Source organism: Pelophylax lessonae, assembly GCF_965119305.1.
Source record: "Pelophylax lessonae genome assembly, chromosome: 13".
NCBI lineage: Eukaryota > Metazoa > Chordata > Amphibia > Anura > Ranidae > Pelophylax > Pelophylax lessonae.
Window position 1 is genome coordinate 135,448,493 of NC_138780.1, and position 20,213 is coordinate 135,468,705.

Genomic DNA, 20,213 nt, shown 5'->3' on the forward strand with positions numbered 1-20,213 from the left:
ACCTCCTTGTTGCAGAGACGCAACCACCGACCGGATGGATTACATCCGAAACGTCTGTACCCGCCCAAAGCGGTACAGCGATTTCAGGTCCAAAATTGGACGCACCTTGCCCCCCTTCCTGGGCACAGTGAACAGGTTCGAGTAAAAACCCCGAAACCTGATCGGCAGAGGAACCGGGACAATAACGGCCCTTGCAAGGATATCCTGCACTGCCTCCCTGAGATTGGCCAAACGATCCAGAGACAGACGGAGACTTGATGCAAAGAACCTGTCTGCTGGGCGAGACCGGGATTCGATCTTGTACCCTGTACAAATCAATTTGTGAACCCATTTGTTTAGAATCAGATGTTCAGGGTTCCCGAAAGTGACGCAGATGTCCCCCCGGCCCTGAACCGGGTGAGGGCGTCCCTTCATGCAGAGAAGGACTTGTCCGTCTAACCTGACTGACCGGCCTTGGGCTTACCCAACCAAGACTTCTTGTTTCCTCCGGAGGCTCTGAATGGTTTGCCTTTTTCCTGCGCCCCTGAGGCACGAAAAAGCCCTCGGTGAGTCTTGAAGGAAGGCCCCTGTTTACTGCGAGGTGCCTTACTTTTTGAGGATTGTGGGAGCAGAGTACTTTTGCCCCCTGTTGAACCCTTATTTAACTCATCCAAGGAGTCAGCTAACAGACGTTTACCCAAAAAGGGAAGGTCAGCCACGGCCTTTTTAGAGGCCTGGTCCACCGACCAGCTCTTTAGCCACACTATGCGGCGCAATGCGCCGCAGACACTCTGGCAACCAGAGGGGCCTCGTCCAGGGCCGCATCACATAAGTACACCATGGCCTGGGCCATCTGATCCGTGAGTTCAATCAGAGTCGGAGGAACCGACTCAGCCTACAGGTTGCTCTTAAGCACCTTGATCCATTCCGTAACGGTCTGAGAAACAAAGACGGAGGCAAACACAGGTTTAAGCAGTGAACGGTGGCGGGAAAGTGCCTCCGTACGCCTGTCCACTGGGTCTTTAAACATCGGGGAATCTTCCACGGGTACCATAGTTGATTTATTCAACTGGGAAACAGTGTGATCCACCATAGGTGACACTGTCCAGCGATTGGACACCGAGTCCGCAAAAGGATAATGACACATAAAAAGCTTGTGCACCACCAGCATGTGCTTAACGCGCCACTATTGCTCATTCACGATTTCGTGAAAATCCTTGTGACAAGGAAAAACCTGACCCGACTTCTGGGCTTTGCGGGAGCCGAAGACAACCCACTTTTCTGACTGTGTGGGCTCATCATCCAGTTTTGATGTTTCCCTCACTGAACGAATCAGTACTTCCACCAGAGCGCGTTCCAACGCTGCAGTTGAGGAGGACTCATCCTCCTCATTATCTGACTGTGAGGACAGGGACCCCTCAGGGGGAGCGTTGTCCATGGTCCACATTTTCCCTTTAGGACTCCATTTTAAGCAATTTTAAAATTGGGTACACTGGCCCTTTAAATGTTGCGCTCGTGGTCCGCACCACTAAATTGCGCTATAGCCGGAGTCTCCCTTTAATGCTAGCAGGTATTCTGATAGGAGCCAAGTGTGTCCTAAGAATGTTAGAAGGACTAAAAAAACCCTTAATACTAGCCAACCTGGAAAATAAACCGCTCTCACAGTCTGTCACTCAGCAGCAAGTGAAAAAAACTCCAATACAAATGAATAGGAGAAAATGGCGCCGCCCATACAGCGTGGTTGCCCACAGTTAAGATGGTGCCCGAAAACGGCGACAAACACTCAGGGAAACATAGAAAATGGTTGCTGCCCTTACTTGAATGCAGCTTAATGCCCACACTTAAAATGGCGGCTGAAAACGGCGCCAACGGTCAGGAGCCCAGGGAATGAGGCCTTCACGGGGACCCACTACAAGAGACCCCCCCAGGACAGGATAACATTATTACACCCCTTTCCCAAGGCGTTAGTCACCGCTATAGCGCCCCCAGCGGGAGCAGGGAGGGAAGGAACTGTCCTGACAGGCCAGAGGGATATTATGAGGAAAACACAGTCCTTTTTATCCCCAGGAGTGGGCCCACAGCTCCCCCTCAGGCATATGTCCCAGAGACATGGAGGGCATGTATCACTCACCATACCATGGACCGTGGGGCTCCGCTCCGATACAGCTCGCCTCAGTGGGGGTACTGCCAGCCATGAGGGGCCCGCTAAAACCCAGGGCATTCCAGGTTGATGCGTCCTGGCGAAAATTACAGTTTACAGGCTCGTCCCCATCCATCGGGGCTCTGTCGTGGCAAGGCCTGGGCGGACCACAACCTGCTCATGCTCGTTGGCCAGGCTGGGACACCGTAAGGATCTAGATTATCCAATGCGAAACCTCAGCCAAGCTGTGGCTTGTAGTTCACCAGAAGGATCCCCTTGACACTAGCTAGCGATAGTGAGTAAAGAAAAATAAACATTTCTCAAAGAAAATTAAAACTAAGACCAGAGTCCCTGCAGGAACCTAGGGTCATACTCCTAAGTTAGGCAGCAAGAAACTGGTTAGTGAGCACAGTATGTCTGAGGTAATGTTGTGAGGGACAGCCTCTGTGGGCGTGTCAAGTAAAAGCTTTCGCTGCCTAGCTACTCCTGAAGAGGGCGCACATTACCCATTCATGAAGAAACATTGAGAGCTGCGTCTGTCAGAGGACGTAAGAGAAAGCTAGTTTTCATGTAAACAGGATTAAAGGAATCTTCTGGATTGGTTCAAAGGGCTGTTTCTGTAATACAGACAAAACCAAATTTAAGTCCCAAGGACACAAGGGTAATCTGATTGGAGGGACCAAACAAGTCACACCCTGAAGAAAAGTCTGAACCAAAGAATGTAAAGCTAAGGACATTTAAAAAAATATAGATAAAGCTGAAATTTGCCCTTTAATCATTCCCAAAGCTAACTTCATCTCCCCGCCAGACTGAAGAAAAAAAAAAAATGGATTTTTGTAAAATCTTACCGTAAAATCCTTTTCTCTTAGCTCATTGACAGACGTAGTCCTCGGTGATTCAACACCCTCGGGTTATGCTGCCCTCCACAGGAGTAGGACTAGACAGGAAAGAAAATGCTCTGGCCACACCCTAGGGGCAGTCCCCGAGGGTATATCCTCTCTCTCTCTGCTACAGCAAATCAGTTATGTCACAAAGCAGTGTCTAGAGAATTTAACCCAACCCAACTCCAAAACAGAGGGGCGGGTACTACGTCTGTCAATGAGCTAAGAGAAAAGGATTTTACGGTAAGATTTTACAAAAATCCATTTTTCTCTATCGCTCATTGACAGACGTAGTCCTCGGTGATTCAACACCCTCGGGACGTCCCAAAGCAGTACCACAAATGAGGGGTGGGAAAATGGAAATCAAATCCAATCTAGAAGGCCCAACGGTGCCAACTAGAAGTTTACAATGCTCATCCTCAGTGATGAGACTCAACAGAAATTTTTCAACAGAAAAAAACCCTCGAGGTAGACCACCGGTCTCCTCAAATTGCGGCCTGCAAAACCTTGCGGCCAAATGAGGCATCCGCCGATGCCATCACATCAATCTTATAAAATTTTGTAAAGGTATGTACCGACGACCAGGTGGCCGCCTTACATACCTGGACCACTGACGCCTGATGGCGGAAGGCCCAGGAAGTACTGAGCGCTCGAGTGGAGTGCGCCTTAACAGGGAACGGAGGATTCCGACCCTTAATAGAATAAGCCTGTACCACCGTCTGTCTGATCCATTTGGAGATAGTTGCGGCAGATGCAGGCAACCCCTTTCTGGGGCCATCCGGGATCACAAAAAGTGAATCCATCTTACGGAACGATTCCGTCGCCTTCAGGTATACCCTGATTGCCCGAACCACATCCAAGGAATGCAACGCATGTTCCCGATGATGATTGGGCTGAGGACACAAGGAAGGTAGTACAATATCTTCATTCAGATGAAAATCTGAAACCACCTTTGGAAGAAAGGATGGCTTAGGATGAAGCACTACCTTATCCCTATGAATCACTAAGTATGGGGACTGGCATGATAATGCAGCCAGTTCTGACACCCTGCGTGCAGAAATGATAGCCACCAAGAAGGCTACCTTCTGGGATAAAGTAAGCAAGGGAATCTCCCTGATGTTTTCAAAGGGAGGTTTCTGTAGAACCGACAAAACCAAATTAAGATCCCAGGGCGGTAAGGGGGCGCGGACTGGTGGAGCCAGGTGCCGCACCCCCTGGATGAAATTCCGCACCAAGGACTTGGTAGCTAAAGGTTTCTGAAAGAAGATAGCTAATGCTGAAACTTGACCTTTGATGGTGCTCAAGGCTAGTTTCTGCTCAACCCCTTTTTGCAGAAAGGCCAATATTCGAGTCACCGAATAGGTACGTGGAGGAATCCCTAAAGATTCGCACCACGCGATATAAGTCTTCCATGTGCGATAATAGACCTTGCTGGAAGTCGCTTTCCTTGCTTTAATAAGGGTAGGAATAACTGAAGCTGACAACCCTCTGTCCTTCAGTACCTGGGTCTCAATGGCCAGGCCATTAAAACCAGCGACTGTAAAGCACGATGGAAGATTGGTCCTTGAGACCGCTGACACTCCCTGAGACGAAGTTCCCAAGGAACGTCCGCGACTAGCATGTCTAAGTCGGCCAGACCGGCTTGACGAGGCCAGCCTAGAATTTCTAGGACCACTGGCGCTGACTGGATCTGACCAAGGCGGCCCTAGAGCTATCTGGCCCCGACCATCCGACAAAGTCTGCTCGTTCTCTGTTCCCACACATTTATCAGACACCTGATTCCTGTCAGGAACGGTGATCTCTCCTGGTTGAACCTCAGGGACCAAAGTCACCTGGCTAGAGGCTTCTTGGTCTGTCTGTTCAACCGGATCTGATTCTTGTGGGGAACTGAGACTAATCTTTGGAAAAGGTAAAGAAAAAGATCTGTTCAGGGAACGGTAACTGCCGCTCCCTGTAGTACTTAAATGTTGGAAGGGAAGAATCGCACCGGTAGCAGTGATCGATGCTCGATCTAATGCCCTGAATACCGGTGAAGATGTCCCCCCACCCTCAAACCAGGTGGGGGCGCACCTTCAGGCTGTGTAATCCGTTGCTTCAGGTTTGGCTGAGTCTGTCTTTTGTTTGTCCGACCAGCCCTTCTTGAACCCTCCTGGAGGAGCCTTGCCCTTCCCGCTTGTTCCAGCCGGGCGTACGAACCCTTTATGGGCGGTAAAGAAAGGTCCTCGCTTGTTACGAGGTCCCTTAGCTTTAGCAGCCTGTGGCAAGAAAGTGCTCTTGCCCCCAGTGGCATCCTTAATGATCTCATCTAGGGTGGCCCCAAATAGGCGATTCCCCTGAAAGGGGAGATTCGTCAAGGTCTTTTTGGAACCTAGGTCCGCTGACCAGCATTTTAACCACAGCACACGTCTGAGGATAACCGCTAACATAGATGCATGCCCTAATAGGGGGGTAGCATCCAAGGCTGCGTCACAGACAAACTGTAGCCCTTGTATAATCTGTTCCATCAAATCAGATGTTCCCTGGGGGATATCTTTCCCCCTCAGGTCCTGGCGTACCAATCTAGCCCATTCCGTAAGTGTCTGGGAAACCAGACCAATGACAATTACTGGTCTAAATGCTGACCCTATCAGGGAAAAGATAGTGCGGGACTCCGCTTCCACCTTCCGATCCACCGGATCCTTAAAGGACGAAGTGTCCTCTACTGGAATAACCGTGGCTTTATTCAGTCTGGAAATAGGTGGGTCTACCACTGGTGGTACCGTCCATTTCTTAATGAGGGATTCCTCAAACGGATAGCGTCTAGCAATACGTTTGGAAATAGTAAAGGTACGCTTAGAATGCTCCCATTCTTTTTTACATTTATTACCAAAACACTTGGGTACAGGAAAAACCTTCACCGTTTTGGTGGGTTTGTTAGTACCAAAGGGAATCTCTGTTTCAGTTGCCTCTGCCGGTGAAACCTCATGTCTTAAGGTTTCCCGAACCGCCACAACTAGTGCGTCCACCAATGCTTCTTCCCGAATTATGGCGGAAGTATGAACCTCCTCCTCACTGTCTGAAGGAACTTTACCTGAGACAACAGCCCTTGCAGAGGGACCTGCAGCTGCAATGACCATCTCAGACTCTGAGTCTGAAGTGTCAGATGATATAGGGGTAGGCGGAGGTCGCTTTCTTGACCCCCGTTCCTGACAGGCCGCCTCCACCCGAGCCACCATAGACTCCAAAACTGCTGTAAATGCATCCATACTCTGTGCACCGGCGGGTCCCGTGGCCCCCTCGAGGGAAACAGGTGGGGGTACTTGTGTGGCAGGGTCCATGATAATTCCAGTTACTACCCGGAAAATTCAATCCAAAATAAAACCTTTTTTTTTTTTTCAGCTCCCCAGCGCCACAAAGCCCCTCAGTGTTACCTGCTAGGGATCACTATCGAGCGAGAGAGAGAGATAGACCCCCAGGCTCACCACTTGATGCTCAGAGTTCACTGCAACTAGTCTCAGCACTGTCTCGAACAGACAGGAAGTCTCTTGGCTGGCTGCCCGGGAAGAAAGGAGGCAGCTCCGCCCCTCTGTACGCCTTCCGGCGCCTCCCCTAGCTCCACGAGGTGTTTGGGTCACCTCAAACATGGCCACCCCCATGCTGAAGACACGAGGCTACGCCAAAATGGCGGCCTCGTGCGATCTACGGCGGTCTGTTACAGAATAGCGGCGTGACTGCAGAGTATCTCGGCATCACAAAACCTTTCTCTTCATGGAGATCAACTTGGCTGGCGGTACTGGACCCTGGCGGACCGCGTGGCCGTCGGGAGGCATGCTTTAGCTGGAGGAATGACCTGGAAAGCCTCATACATGCCCTGTGGCTTCTGACAGGTAGGATACTTTCTCTTATCACAGTAAGATTCCAGTACTGCCACTGATTACAATCTTTTAAACATACTTGCAATTAGATTGTCAGCTCCCAAACCAAGCCTCCTGGCTTTTTGTACACAAAAATCACACTCAAAATAGGGGGATCTGTGCCATGTTATAGGATAGAGGGGAACCCATCCTTACCATACAGAGAGGGGCCCGCGTTCACCACAGGACCCGTCAGGGGAAATGGGGGAACATACTACTCACCGTACCGGAACCAGGCGGGCGCCAACTCCTGACAGTACCCCTCTCCACCGAAGTTGGAGGGCTGTCGACCAATATGGGCGCCGTGACTCATGGTCTTTGGCGTTTCAGCGAGACGTTTAACTCGCAGGGTCAGTCCCGGTCCAGTGGGACTATGTCGCGGCCGACCCAGCGCGGAGCTATGGCCTGCACGCGCTCGTAGGCTGAACTGGGGTGACCACTGGATCTCAACATCCCGCCTGTCGCCCAGTTCAGCTTTCTTGCTTGAAGATCTCACAGGAACACTGGAGAAAAAAAGCTGTCTAAAAATCTTTTTAAGAAAAAAAATCCTGGCAGGACCGAAGATCCCAGCAAGGTATCTAGGTCCTTACTCCTGACTAGACAGAAAAAAACTGATTTGCTGTAGCAGAGCGAGAGAGGATATACCCCCGGGGACTGCCCCTAGGGTGTGGCCAGAGCATTTTCTTTCCTGTCTAGTCCTACTCCTGTGGAGGGCAGCATAACCCGAGGGTGTTGAATCACCGAGGACTACGTCTGTCAATGAGCGATAGAGAAAAAACGATTCTCCCAATCATGTATTTCCGAGGATGCCACCCCCTGATCTCACACCAGACAATATAGGCCTTTCAGATTCTGTGATAGATATTCCTAGTGACTGCCTTTTTGGCATTTAAAAGAGTAGACTCCACTGGCCCTGAGATGCCACAATCTCTTAGCAACCTGGCTTCAACAGCCATGCCGTCAAATTTAACGACCGTAAAGGGGGGTGAAATATCAGCCCTTGAGACCGTAGATCAGCACGGACCGTCTACCACCAACTTTATTATCTTTGAGTACCAGGTCCTTCTGGGCCAAGCTGGGGCCACCAGAATGACCGAAGCCACTTCACAAATCCTGTGCAAGAGATGTGGCAGGAATGGAATCTAGGGAAATGCATAAATTAGGGAGAACTGGTTCCTGGGAACTACAAGAGCATTCACTCTGATCGCGAGGGGATCTTTTGCTCTGGACACAAACTGAGTACGTCTGGAGTCCCCCAGCGCTGGCAAATTTCCTTAAACACCTCAGGGTGAAGAGACTAATCTCCTGGGTGTATTTGCCGGAAACTGAGATAGTCCGCCTTCCAGTTCTCCACCCCCAGAATACAGACTGCTGACAGAACTGGCACATGCTCCTCCGCCAAAGTCAATACATGGCTCCTCTCCTCCTGCACCAAATGGCTTTTGGTGCCGCCTTGGTGGTTGATATAAGCCACTGCTGTGGCATTGTCCGATTTAACATTTATCGGGGAATCCTGTAGTTTGACTGTCCAGAACTTTAGAGCCAGGCGTACCGCCCACAGCTATTGGGCGAACACTAATATAAAAGGTGTGAAGGGGGGGCCAAAGACTGACTTTGTCCTCTCCATCCTCTATCCCTGGGAAACTTGGCTGCCCTGAAACCGGTCCCTGATGCCAAAAAAGTTGGGAACTTCGGACTTAAACCACCAAAGTTATTGGAGTGCAATTATATTAGCAAGAACAGTCCAAAATACCAGAATATACCAGTAGGTGGTGCTACAAATAAATCCTGTAAATGTACCTCCCAATTCCAACTTTTCACATATTAGAGTTTGTACATCTCATATAGATTTAAAGACTGCGTAGCATGTGGGCCTACCTGATTTGATATGTGTTGAATGGATATTAATAATGTACTTCACACTTAAGAAGATTAAATGGAAAATGCCAACTCAACTGTAGGGGTAATTTCTTCAGCCGACTATTGCAATAACCAGACAGGAGCCATGGGAAAAAAAAAAGGAATAGTCCCATTCATGCCGAGTTTGGCCTGCCTTCGACCACAAGGAGAATCACATGATAACTCAGAGCAATGAATTAGAGATCACATGGTAGATTCTCAGTGCTAGGCACAAACCCCCAAAAGCTGAAGATTGGCATTTGGTTTGAAAGGAACTTATGACATCAGATGACTGCAGTCTGCCAGCAAAAGAGAGGGATCAAATCAGTGAAGTGCAAAATGTAAAATATACAGTACTCTTAGGCCCCATTCACTTTGTGTGCCGTTACCTGCATTTCTCCTCATGGAAAATTTTTCTATGTGTCAAGTTCACACCAGAACCCGGTGTGTCTCTGCGTTCCACAGTTGTGCGATTTCTGGCAACATGTTAGCATAATATCGCACCGCAATGAACAGAGACCCGTGTAAACGTGTACAAACGGACTGCACGGACAAACACACCTCTCACCCACAACAACAAGGTCAAAGTAAACATGCCTTTGAAAGAAAAAAAAAAACGATTCAGAAAAATGGAGACGCTCACTAAAGCACAAATGGCTATAGGTGCATTTTTATGTGCATTGTAGTGTGAATGGGCCCTTACTGTAGGTAAGTTCTTAGTTTATACAGTGCCTTGAAAAAGTGTTCATACCCCTTGACATTTTCCACATTTTGTCATGTTACAACCAATAACGTAAATGTATTTTATGCGATAGGCCAACACAAAGTGACACATAATTGTGAAGTGGAAGGAAAATGATAAATGGTTTTCACATTTTTTTACAAACAAATATGTTAAAAGTGTGGTGTACATTTGTATTCACCCCCTTTACTCTGACACCCCTAACTAAAATCTAGTGGAACCAATTGTCTTCAGAAGTCACATAATTAGTAAATAGAGTCCTCCTGTGTGTAATTTAATCTCAGTATAAATACAGCTGTTCTGTGAAGCCATCAGAGGTTTGTTAGAGAACCTTAATGAACAAACAGCATCATGAAGGCCAAAGAACACACCAGACAGGTCAGGGATAAAGTTGTGGAGAAGTTTAAAGCAGGGTAAATTATAAAGAAAATATCCCAAGCTTTAAACTTCTCATGGAGCATTGTTCAATCCATCATCCAAAAATGGAAAGAGTATGGCACAACTGCAAACCTTCCAAGACATGGCCGTCCTCCTAAAAGGTCAGGCCAGGCAAGGAGAGCATTAATCAAGGAACCAGCCAAGAGACCCATGGTAACTCTGAAGGAACTGCAGAAATTCACAGCTCAGGTGGGAGAATCTGTCCACAGGACAACTATTAGTCATGCACCCCACAAATCTGGTCTTTATGGAAGAGTGGCAAGAAGAAAGCCATTGTTGAAAGAAAGCCATAAGAAGTCCTGTTTGCAGTTTGCGAGAAGCCATGTGGGGGACACAGCAAACAATTGGAAGAAGGTGCTCTGGTCAGATGAGACCAAAATTGAACTTTTGGACCTAAAAGCAAAACGCTATGTGAGGCGGAAAACTAACACTGCACATCACCCTGAAAATACCAGGACGGGGAAGCTGGTCAAAGTTGATGGGAAGATGGATGAGCCAAATACAGGGCAATCTTAGAAGAAAACCTGTTAGAATCTGCAAAAGACTTGAGACTGGGATAGAGGTTCACCTTCCAGCAGGACAACGACCCTAAACATACAGTCAGAGCTACAATGAAATGGTTTAGATCAAAGCGTATTCATGTGTTAGAATGGCCCAGTCAAAATCCAGACCTAAATCCAATTGAGTATCTCTGGCAAGACCAGAAAACTTCTGTTCACAGACTCTCTCCATCCATCATCTCCATCTCTCCATCCAATCTGACTGGGCTTGAGCTATTTTGCAAAGAAGAATGGGCAAAAATTTCTCTCTCTAGATGTGCAAAGCTGGTAGACACATACCATCAAGACTTGCAGCTGTAATTGCAGTGAAAGGTGCTTCTACAAAGTATTGACCCGGGGGGGGGGGGGTGAATAGAAATGCACCCCCACACTTTTCAGATATTTGTAAAAAAAAATTGAAAACCATTTATCATTTTATTTCCACTTGACATCTATGTGCCACTTTGTGTTCGTCCATCGCATAAAATCCCAATAAAATACATTTACGTTTTTGGTTGTAACATGAAATAAACGTGATATACACACTTTTTCATGGCACTGTACCTAAAATCCCATTTCAGCCTCAGTGACTGCACACAATAAATGTTCTCTTCTCTCCGTAAAGTGAATGAGTGGTATAGATTTCTGTGCTATATATAGTGTTAAAAGTAACACGGGAAGGGTTATCCACTTAAGGTTCTGCTTATTAAAGAAAGCATACTCTGAATCTACAAGCAATTCATTTTCAAGGCATAAAACTGCCGCCGCCGATGTAAAGCTAAATTTACTTGTAAGCCTGTACATAAATCATTCTACTATTTCTAGCTTCTGCTTATTCTTTCGTGTTTAACCCCTTGTTGGCTACCAACATCAAAGCCACATTGTAAAAAGGCAATATTGTAGAGCAGAGATAACTTCCACTTGGGAAAGCCATGTACATACTTAAAGTGTATGTAAACCCCAACAATGAGCGTCTCTTATTTTCTGTTTTTTTGGTCTTTTAAACATACCATAGAAAGAAGTGTGTTATTTATGTCAATTAAATGCTAAAACTACCTGTCAGTAATGCAGACATATATTGTGTCCTTAGCACATTTCCTGTCTTATCTTGAGGTATCCAATTAGCCCTCCTAGGTCCTATCTTGGTCTACAAAATACATTGCCCCTAAAAGGTGGAAAAGAGAACAGTGGAGGAAATTCAGTAATTTCATAACCGACAACAGGGCATCATATCAACAGGTATTTGCCTGTACCTGCTAAAGTGATAAATCATGAAAAAATGTGCATGTATTGCAGGCATGTACTGCATATGATTTTTTTTAAAGTCCTGTAAGTTGTGAGGCGAGAACCCCACGGATCAGACCTGCTTTTCCAGCACATCCCACAGATGCTGAATTGGATTGAGATCTGGAGTATTTGGCAGGCAAGTCAACTTCTTGTTGTGTTCATCAAACCATTCTTTTTGCAGTGTGGCAGGGCGCATTAATCTGCTAACCTGTGTCAAGTAACAGCTACGTGAGTGAATGGCAGGACCCAAGGTTTCCATTGCCCAAAGCATCGCACAGCATTTGCTGGCTTACCTTCTTCCCATAGTGCAGGTAAGCGACGCACACACACCCAGCCACCCACTGCCATCAGGGAATAGCATTCCCATGAATTATAGTTTTTAGGTGGGTGGTCTGTGTCAAGTAACATCTACATGAATGGCAGGACCCAAGGATTACATTGCCCAAAGCATCACACTGCCTCTGCCAGCTTACCTTCTTCCCATAGTGCAGGTAAACGACGCACACGCACCCAGCCACCCACTGCCATCAAGGAATAGCATTCCCATGAATTATAGTTTTTAGGTGGGTGGTCTGTGTCAAGTAACATCTACATGAATAGCCGGACCCAAGGATTACATTGTCCAAAGCATCACACTGCCTCTGCCAGCTTACCTTCTTCCCATAGTGCAGGTAAACGACGCACACGCACCCAGCCACCCACTGCCATCAAGGAATAACATTCCCATGAATTATAGTTTTTAGGTGGGTGGTCTGTGTCAAGTAACATCTACATGAATAGCCGGACCCAAGGATTACATTGTCCAAAGCATCACACTGCCTCTGCCAGCTTACCTTCTTCCCATAGTGCAGGTAAGCGACGCACACGCACACAGCCACCCACATGATGAAAACATGATTCATCAGACTATGCTACCTTGTTCCATTGCTCCACGGTCCAGTTCTGAAACTCATGTGCCCAATGTAGGCACTTTTGGCTGTGGACACAGGTCATCATAGGCTCTAGGGTTCGAACGATTATCGGCAAAGCTGATATATCGAGGGCCGTTCTGCGCTTTCCCCGATATATTGGAATCGGCCCCGGAGGTTACCGATATTGCAGATATCTCAGAAAGTGAATGTACCGGAGTGATGCCTGCAGCTAGAGGCATCACCCTGGTACCGGCGTCCCTAGCCGACAGTCGGCTGTCTTGTAATGACAATCGATGCGGCTGAGAAGCCGCTCAGCTGTCATTACAAGGAGCGGGAGGGGATGTCCCCCCCCTCCCGCTGCCTTCCGCGGCTCGCACGGGTCTCCCGTCCCACCAGGAGACCCGGGCAAACAGCCTGCATGGCCACTGAAGGCCCGATCAAAGCCGCATTCGGGTCTTATCGGGTCTACATGCAAAAACCCGGAAGTGATGTCATGACATCTCTTCCGGGTACTGGCGCCAGGTTAAAAAAAATGACAGCATTCAAAAGGCCAAACTTGGCGTTTTGAATGCTTTTAAGTGCAGAGGAGGGGTTTGGGGTCTTTTAGACCCCCAGATCCCTCCACAAAAGTACCTGTGAAGTAAAAAAAAAAAATAAGTAAATACATTTGTACGAATATATTGGCCCGTATCGGCCGATACCGATACGCGATGACCAAAATATTGGTATTGGTAATGAAAAAACAATATCGGTCAATCACTAATAGGCACCCTAACTGGTTTGTGGCCGCGCAGCACCATACACAACAAACGGTGGTGCTCATTTCTTCTGCTTTCAACACATTAACTTCAGGAACAACATATTTACTTGCTGCCTAGTATATCTCACCAACTTTCAGATGTCTTTATAAAAAAATAACCATTGTTATTCACTTAACCAGTCAGTGGTCATAAAGTTATGGCTGATTAGTATAGATGCTTAAATTAAAACACAGGCAGCTAGAAGAGGATGAAGAATTCTATGCATGTATACACAAGGTCTTTACAGAATCTACCATGTGTTTTTTTTACTCAGTTTCTTTCTACCAGCCTTTGCCAGCAACATCCTGTGTAAACATCAGTAAAATGATTGCGTCTGCGTTCCAGAGGCCCAAATTTGTAAAAGGTGATGTGTCCTTGTACATGCCTATAGAAGTATGCATGCTCATTGGAGCTGCGTGAGACTGACAGCTCCATTGACACCAAGTGAGGAATGTAGCCTGAAAAACATGTAGTAGCACATGAAGATAAAGGTGGAAATATGCATTGCACAGCTCTTCTGAGCAACACCTCAATAATAACCAGCCAACAGCAATGCCATAGAACTGCTGAATGGTGCTTAGTACCATTTCTATCTAGGATGCTCATATCATAAACTCATTAAAATGTAAGAAAAACCTGGTACATTTTCTGGAATAAAAACATATATTGTTCTCATTACTCTATAAGTACCATGAACAGCTTTAGCTGAGTAGGTGTGAAGCAGCAAAAATAACTCTGCTCCCAACTGTGTCCTTTGAGTACCTTGTGTAACTAATTACCATGAACTATTCAACAACCGGAGGATAGAAATCGTACTTAAAGGAGCACTATTCTGAAAAATTTTGCGGTCCGGTAACTGCAGGTTGTAAAAGCCTAACTCCAGCCAAACCTTGTATTTCATTTTGTTTAGGCGTGTTAAGGTTAATAACCCTTTTAATGCTTAAAGTGGTAGTAAACCCACTTTTTCATCTTTTACCTACAGGTAAGCCTGTATTAAGGCGTATCTTTAGGTACTGTGAATATCTCCTAATCTTGCACTGTTTAGGAGATATGTAGAGTGCATACAGCCTGTGACGTCACCGGCACATGAGCTCTGAAGGTCCGGCATACCGTGTCGGACCTTCAGAGCCCGTGTCGTAGAGCAGCCGCTTGCAATAACGGGAGAGGAAAAGAAACCGCAAATCCAGCAGGCTGGTTGTACCCAATTTGAGCGATCAACTTGCTACATTCAGCCTGCCCATTAATGGTTCGAGTCTTCGAACTGTATATGGCCAGCCTAACACTGCCAGGGGAGCCCACACTGGTTGATTATTATTATTATGGTTTAAAGTGTTACTAAAGTCTAATTTTATTTTTTATTTTTTTTTATAAAATAACAAACATGTTATGCTTACCTGCTCTGTGCGGTGGTATTGCTCAGAGCATCCCCGATCTTCCTCTTCTCGGTTCCCCAGCGGCGATCGTAGGTCCTCCTCTTCTTTTTATGTCCTCTTGGCAAGCAGTTTACTTAGGGGGACACGCAGTGCGTGCTCGCTCCCGACCTGCGTATCTATGGAGCCACGCTCCATAGACTTACACAGCCCGACCCCCTATTTCCTCTTCACTGCATTGGATTGACAGCAGCATGAGCCAATGGCTTCTGCTGCTGCTCGAATGCGGTGTGAAGAGGAAGAAAGGGGAGAATAGATGCAGCCATACACAGCACTGATCTCTTCTCCATACAGGTTATCTTAATGTAAGCAATGCATTAAGGTAAAAAATATTTTAAGGTTTAATATCACTTTAAATCGTGGGAAAAAAAATACTATGACCCCTGGAGTTGTTGTAGACTGTGGCCTCTTGTAAAACTATGAGTGTTAAAACCCGCGCTAAAGTGAAAAATATATATAAAATATGTGTTTCCTGAAGCTGCTACTCACGTAAAAACCAAGGTAAAAAATACTAAACAATCTGAAGCAGCGCTAACAGGTATATACAATAATGATAAAAAATAAATAAAGTGAACCAGTGCTTGAATTTGTAATATAAATAATCAGTTCATATATTACTACATAGATGATTGATAATAAAAGTGCATAACTGAATTAAAGTGCAGACTGTGGCCTCTGACACTCCTGCTGGACAGCTTGGCCTTCCCTGTAAATGTTAGGAAGAATACAAAATAGAAATATGGAAAAAAAGAATGCATATATTGAATTACAGTATATCCATGATGGCGAATCTTGGCACTCCAAATGTTTTGGAACTACATTTCCCATGATTCTCCACTACACTGCAGACCTCATAAGCATTATGAGAAATGTAGTTTCAAAACATCTAGAGTGCCAAGGTTCGCCCTCACTGCAGTATATTGTGATCGGTATTAGCCATGTGCAGTCATCAGAATTCATTATTCTTAGTGATCCTTTAATAAGTGTTAACAATACCAAGAAAACCTTTTATAGGTCAACTGTTGATTAACTGGGATCGAGAAAGAGCTACTGGTTAGGATGGCTATAGACTGTTATTCTCCACTAAGCTGGACCAACTGTCCCTGTGTGACTACTCAAGGGACAGAAGATGCGTAGGTATGGTTAGCACCTTTTTAGACTTTTCAGACATTGAGAAGAAGAGTTTTGCTCCAGCAAAAAAACCCCAAGGTAACCCCTCATTTCCACTTGAGCATCACACTACATCTCTGGACAAGAGCACCAGGTTAGACCTTTGGGCTAAGGGTTTGTTGGTCGGCCTTCATAAAATGAAGGTTCACTTTTATTTTTTTAAATTTAAGTTTCTGCTATCACCTAAATACACACTTCCTAGCCAAAAATGTAAACTTCCCTTTATTATTTCCTGGAACTGGAGTTTCATTTCTATATTTTCCCTGATGTGTCATCTGGTGGTGAAATCTTATATTGTGTTTCATGCAGCAGTCTGGTAAAAGGGCATGCAAAAGCATAATATACAAAAGAGCTGTACAGATTTATAGAGAGCTCTTACCTTTGACATGTACAATGGCAGCCCTTGATGATGATAGCCCCTTTAAGTTGTGAGCTTCACAAGAGAAGACTGTGGTTTCTCGAATTCCTGCAGAGAAATATTATTGGTAGTCAATTGTATATACACGGTTGAGGGAAAACTATAGAATTTTTGAGTCATTGGGGTTAATACGTTAAAAATTATAGGAAAGAAATCAAGCAAATAGGAGTTTTGCCCCATGTGCTTGTTTTCTACTTTTCAATAAGCCTCCTTTTTGATTAATATTTAAACGTTACAGGGTAATTCTTTACGTTACTTTTTTGTTCTTCATACATCAGAGTTTATTTCTTCAAATTACTATTGGAATCCAGGCTGAATGATTGCTCTAAGAAAATTATTTTTTTGAGTTAATTCACTAAACCATAACCCATATGGGTATCTCCCTTCAGCTAAATTCATGAGAGGTTCACTTTAAACAGAGTTCCAGGCATTTACAAAATATATAAATTAACACAACTTTGTATTCATGAATACATCATTAAAAAAATGTATTTATTTATTTTTTATGCAAGTAGTGTAATTACCTGAATATGACTTCTATCAATAATATGTAATTTTGTATTAATACAGTTAAAATATGTATTTTAACTGTATATTTAGTGGTTATCTAGAGTTCAGATTTAGTCTGTCAGTGCTTATTGAATGTCACTCTACAAAGAACCAATATTGAATACTGGCCTTCCCAATCCGGAGTCTTCCAACTCCCACATACAGGCTTTTATAGAATACCACTGCAAGGGTTAGAATCTAGGCCAAAAAAGCATACAAGTACATATGGTTGCATTCATGTACATAATATACTAAAAAACCAAAACCAAAAACACACACACACGGGTTTAATTATATATGCTAAAAAGATTATGATCACATCCACAAACACCTAAAAATAAAAGAAACCTTTCCCTTAAAACCATAACAATGCAACTATTACCGCTCTAAATTTGGCTGCTAAATTTCCCTAGCAGATTAAATTCTCTAACATTTGCTTACCCCCCGTGCTAAAGTAAAAAGCTTTTCTGACATGAATATCCTAGGCAGAGCTGGATTATGGCCAAATGGGGCCCCTGGCAAGAGAACAACTTAGGACCACCTTAGTTTGTTACCAGATTCCAGTGTTACTTTAGCGACTCGTTTAGATCTTTGGATTGCAGCAACCTGCGATAAGTCGTGCATTTTTATCATGTTACAGCAATGTGCCCATACTGCAGTACACCAGTGGTTTTCTTGTGCTAAAACATGCTGCTGTCCATTGCATCATTCCTGCCTCTCTTCATAGACTAAACATGAACTGTCACACAAAAGGACCATGCCTTTCTAGTGTCGCACTAGAACAATGACCCCAAAACTGCAGACTTTTGTCTGCATTAAACTGGCCTTGAGGCCCCAGTACTTCCACGGACACCAATGATCGGGCACTAACACCAGCGACAGGGCACAATTCCTCCTATCTCACTGATACCTATGATGGAGCACAATTCCTCCCACCAACATAAATGATGAGGCACGAGTCCTCATACCAACGATGATAGGATACCATTCCTGCTAGTGAAACCAATGGAATATTTCTACAACAGACAATGTTGGGGCACTATACCTCCACTGACACCAGTAACAGAGTACGATACCTCTCACTGATTCCAATGATGGGGCACTATTCCTTGCTCTCACCAACACTAATGATGGGGCACTGCTCATCCCACTGGCACTAAAGATGTGTTATTCTTCCTCCCACTGATGCCAACAATGGGGCAATATTCCTTCCATTGACACAAACATTTGGGAAGTATCTATCTCTGCCCACTAACCACAGGAACAAAGCCATTTTTTTCTCCCACTGACCACGTTGCATTGTTTAATCACACTTTCCCCGGGGCATTTTCTAATCTCACTGGCCATAATCTAGTCCCCAAAGTCTGAAGGAAACTGGCCCTTTGCTTAGCAAGTTTGAGGTCCTTTAACTAGAAAATTCAGATGCCTCCAAGTCCAGCTACCCCCCTAAGATTATTTTATTCCACTATGTATTTAAGCTGGGGGTCAATACCAAAGATAGTTCACTAAAATGTAGGCCCTTCTTTAAAGCTGTCGAAAATGTGTACACCAAACAGTTTTTTTTTTTTTTTTTTTTATTTAGCAAAATGTTCAAAAAGACATACAACCTGTGATGTTACATTGCTAATACGTTAACATTGTTTTGCTGTTGATTAGAGCTGAAAAAAGCACATCAGGTGAATTCCTTTACTGCCTGAACCTGTTGCCCTGCCACTAACAATTAACGCAGCACAAGTCGTAGCTCGCCATCAAGCATAGTATGTAACACACATGGCTTAGACTTAGTTGGTTCAGATCAAATCCATAGCTGATGCTAGTTTTGCCTAATCTTTAATGTGCTGTGAAGCGCTGTTTGCTGTCTTTTTGTTTGTTGTCAGCCATATGAGGCAAAAAAGATTAAAGCAGCAAATAGGCCAGTAGCTCATACGGGCATGATCTAACTGAATTAATAAGTTGTCTGAGGAACACTCCATAAAATTGGAAGGTTGTTTCTACCATCATTACAGACCTATGGCAAGGAAAAGAAAAGAAGTAAAAAAAGAGAAAAAGAAAATAAAACCGGCCATAGAATGACTGAATCCCGGCAGGTTCAGCAGGGACCAGACGAGATTTGAACCATATATGGGCAGGCTGATTGTACCCAAGTTAATCAATTGATTATCTTGGGTGCAACCAGCATGTCGGATTTTTCTACATATGGTTATTGCCAGTGGCTATAGCCGCTCACAGTATCAACGTACTCTGCCAGCTGGGAATGCTTTCCACGCCCCCAGCGGGCGGAATACAAAAGCACAGCGGGAGGCATTCCCCCATCAACACTGACTGTGTTGATGGTGGAAATTGAGAGATTTTCTTTCCTTTCACCCATGGTACTATGGCCAGTACCAGGTTATCATGATGGAACAAAGTGATCTGGATTTTCTAAAATTGTTCTATTGCAGTGATGATGAACCTTGGCACCCCAGATGTTTTGGAACTACATTTCCCATGATGCTCAACTACACTGCAGAGTGCACGAGCATCATAGGAAATGTAGTTCCAAAACATCTGGGGTGCCAAGGTTCGCCATGAATGTCCTATTGTGTCAAACCAATAATTTCCCCCAACAGTAGCCAGCTGGCTCCATTTACAGACATAAAAGATGGAGATCATCACCCCATCTGATCACAAACAGTTCAGAGGGCCATTTTCTTATATGTTCTAAAAGGAGAACAAAACTTTCACTATATTTGCTAAATTGTACAGCTGCCAGAGCTGTGGAATAGATTTAATTGTGTTTGTTTCTGTAGGATATAAGGAAGGACAGGCAATCCCAACCAAGCCTTAGGGTACCCTTAGACAAGAGAGTGCATATGTGACTGTTTTGGGCAGGTCTCACATCTACAGGAAGCCCCAATACTGCTGGCCACTGTGTATCAGTGAGCCTATCAATTTAAAATATAAGACAACCTGCCTGACTGCTGATGGCATTCCAAGCAGCTGCTTCAAGTCAGCAGATCCAAGGAAATTCAAAAAAGGGGAGGAGTCTACCAGCTGGTTTGCATTTTTTCAGCTATATTTCCTCCAAGATATGAGAGGGGAAGGGTGTCTGATTCACGCAGTGATAAAAAAAAAAAACACACAAACATTTAGCCTAT

At 45.1% G+C, this 20,213-nt stretch overlaps 1 protein-coding gene across 1 annotated transcript in view; it reads right to left on the reverse strand.

Moving 5' to 3' along the window:
• TYRO3 (TYRO3 protein tyrosine kinase) overlaps window positions 1-20,213 on the reverse strand; it is a 248,018-nt gene that overhangs the window by 214,016 nt on the left and 13,789 nt on the right. Inside the window, exon 4 of the mRNA XM_082275310.1 lies at window positions 16,489-16,575. Coding sequence (XP_082131436.1) covers window positions 16,489-16,575 — 87 coding nt within the window. The remainder of the gene's footprint in view (window positions 1-16,488; window positions 16,576-20,213) is intronic.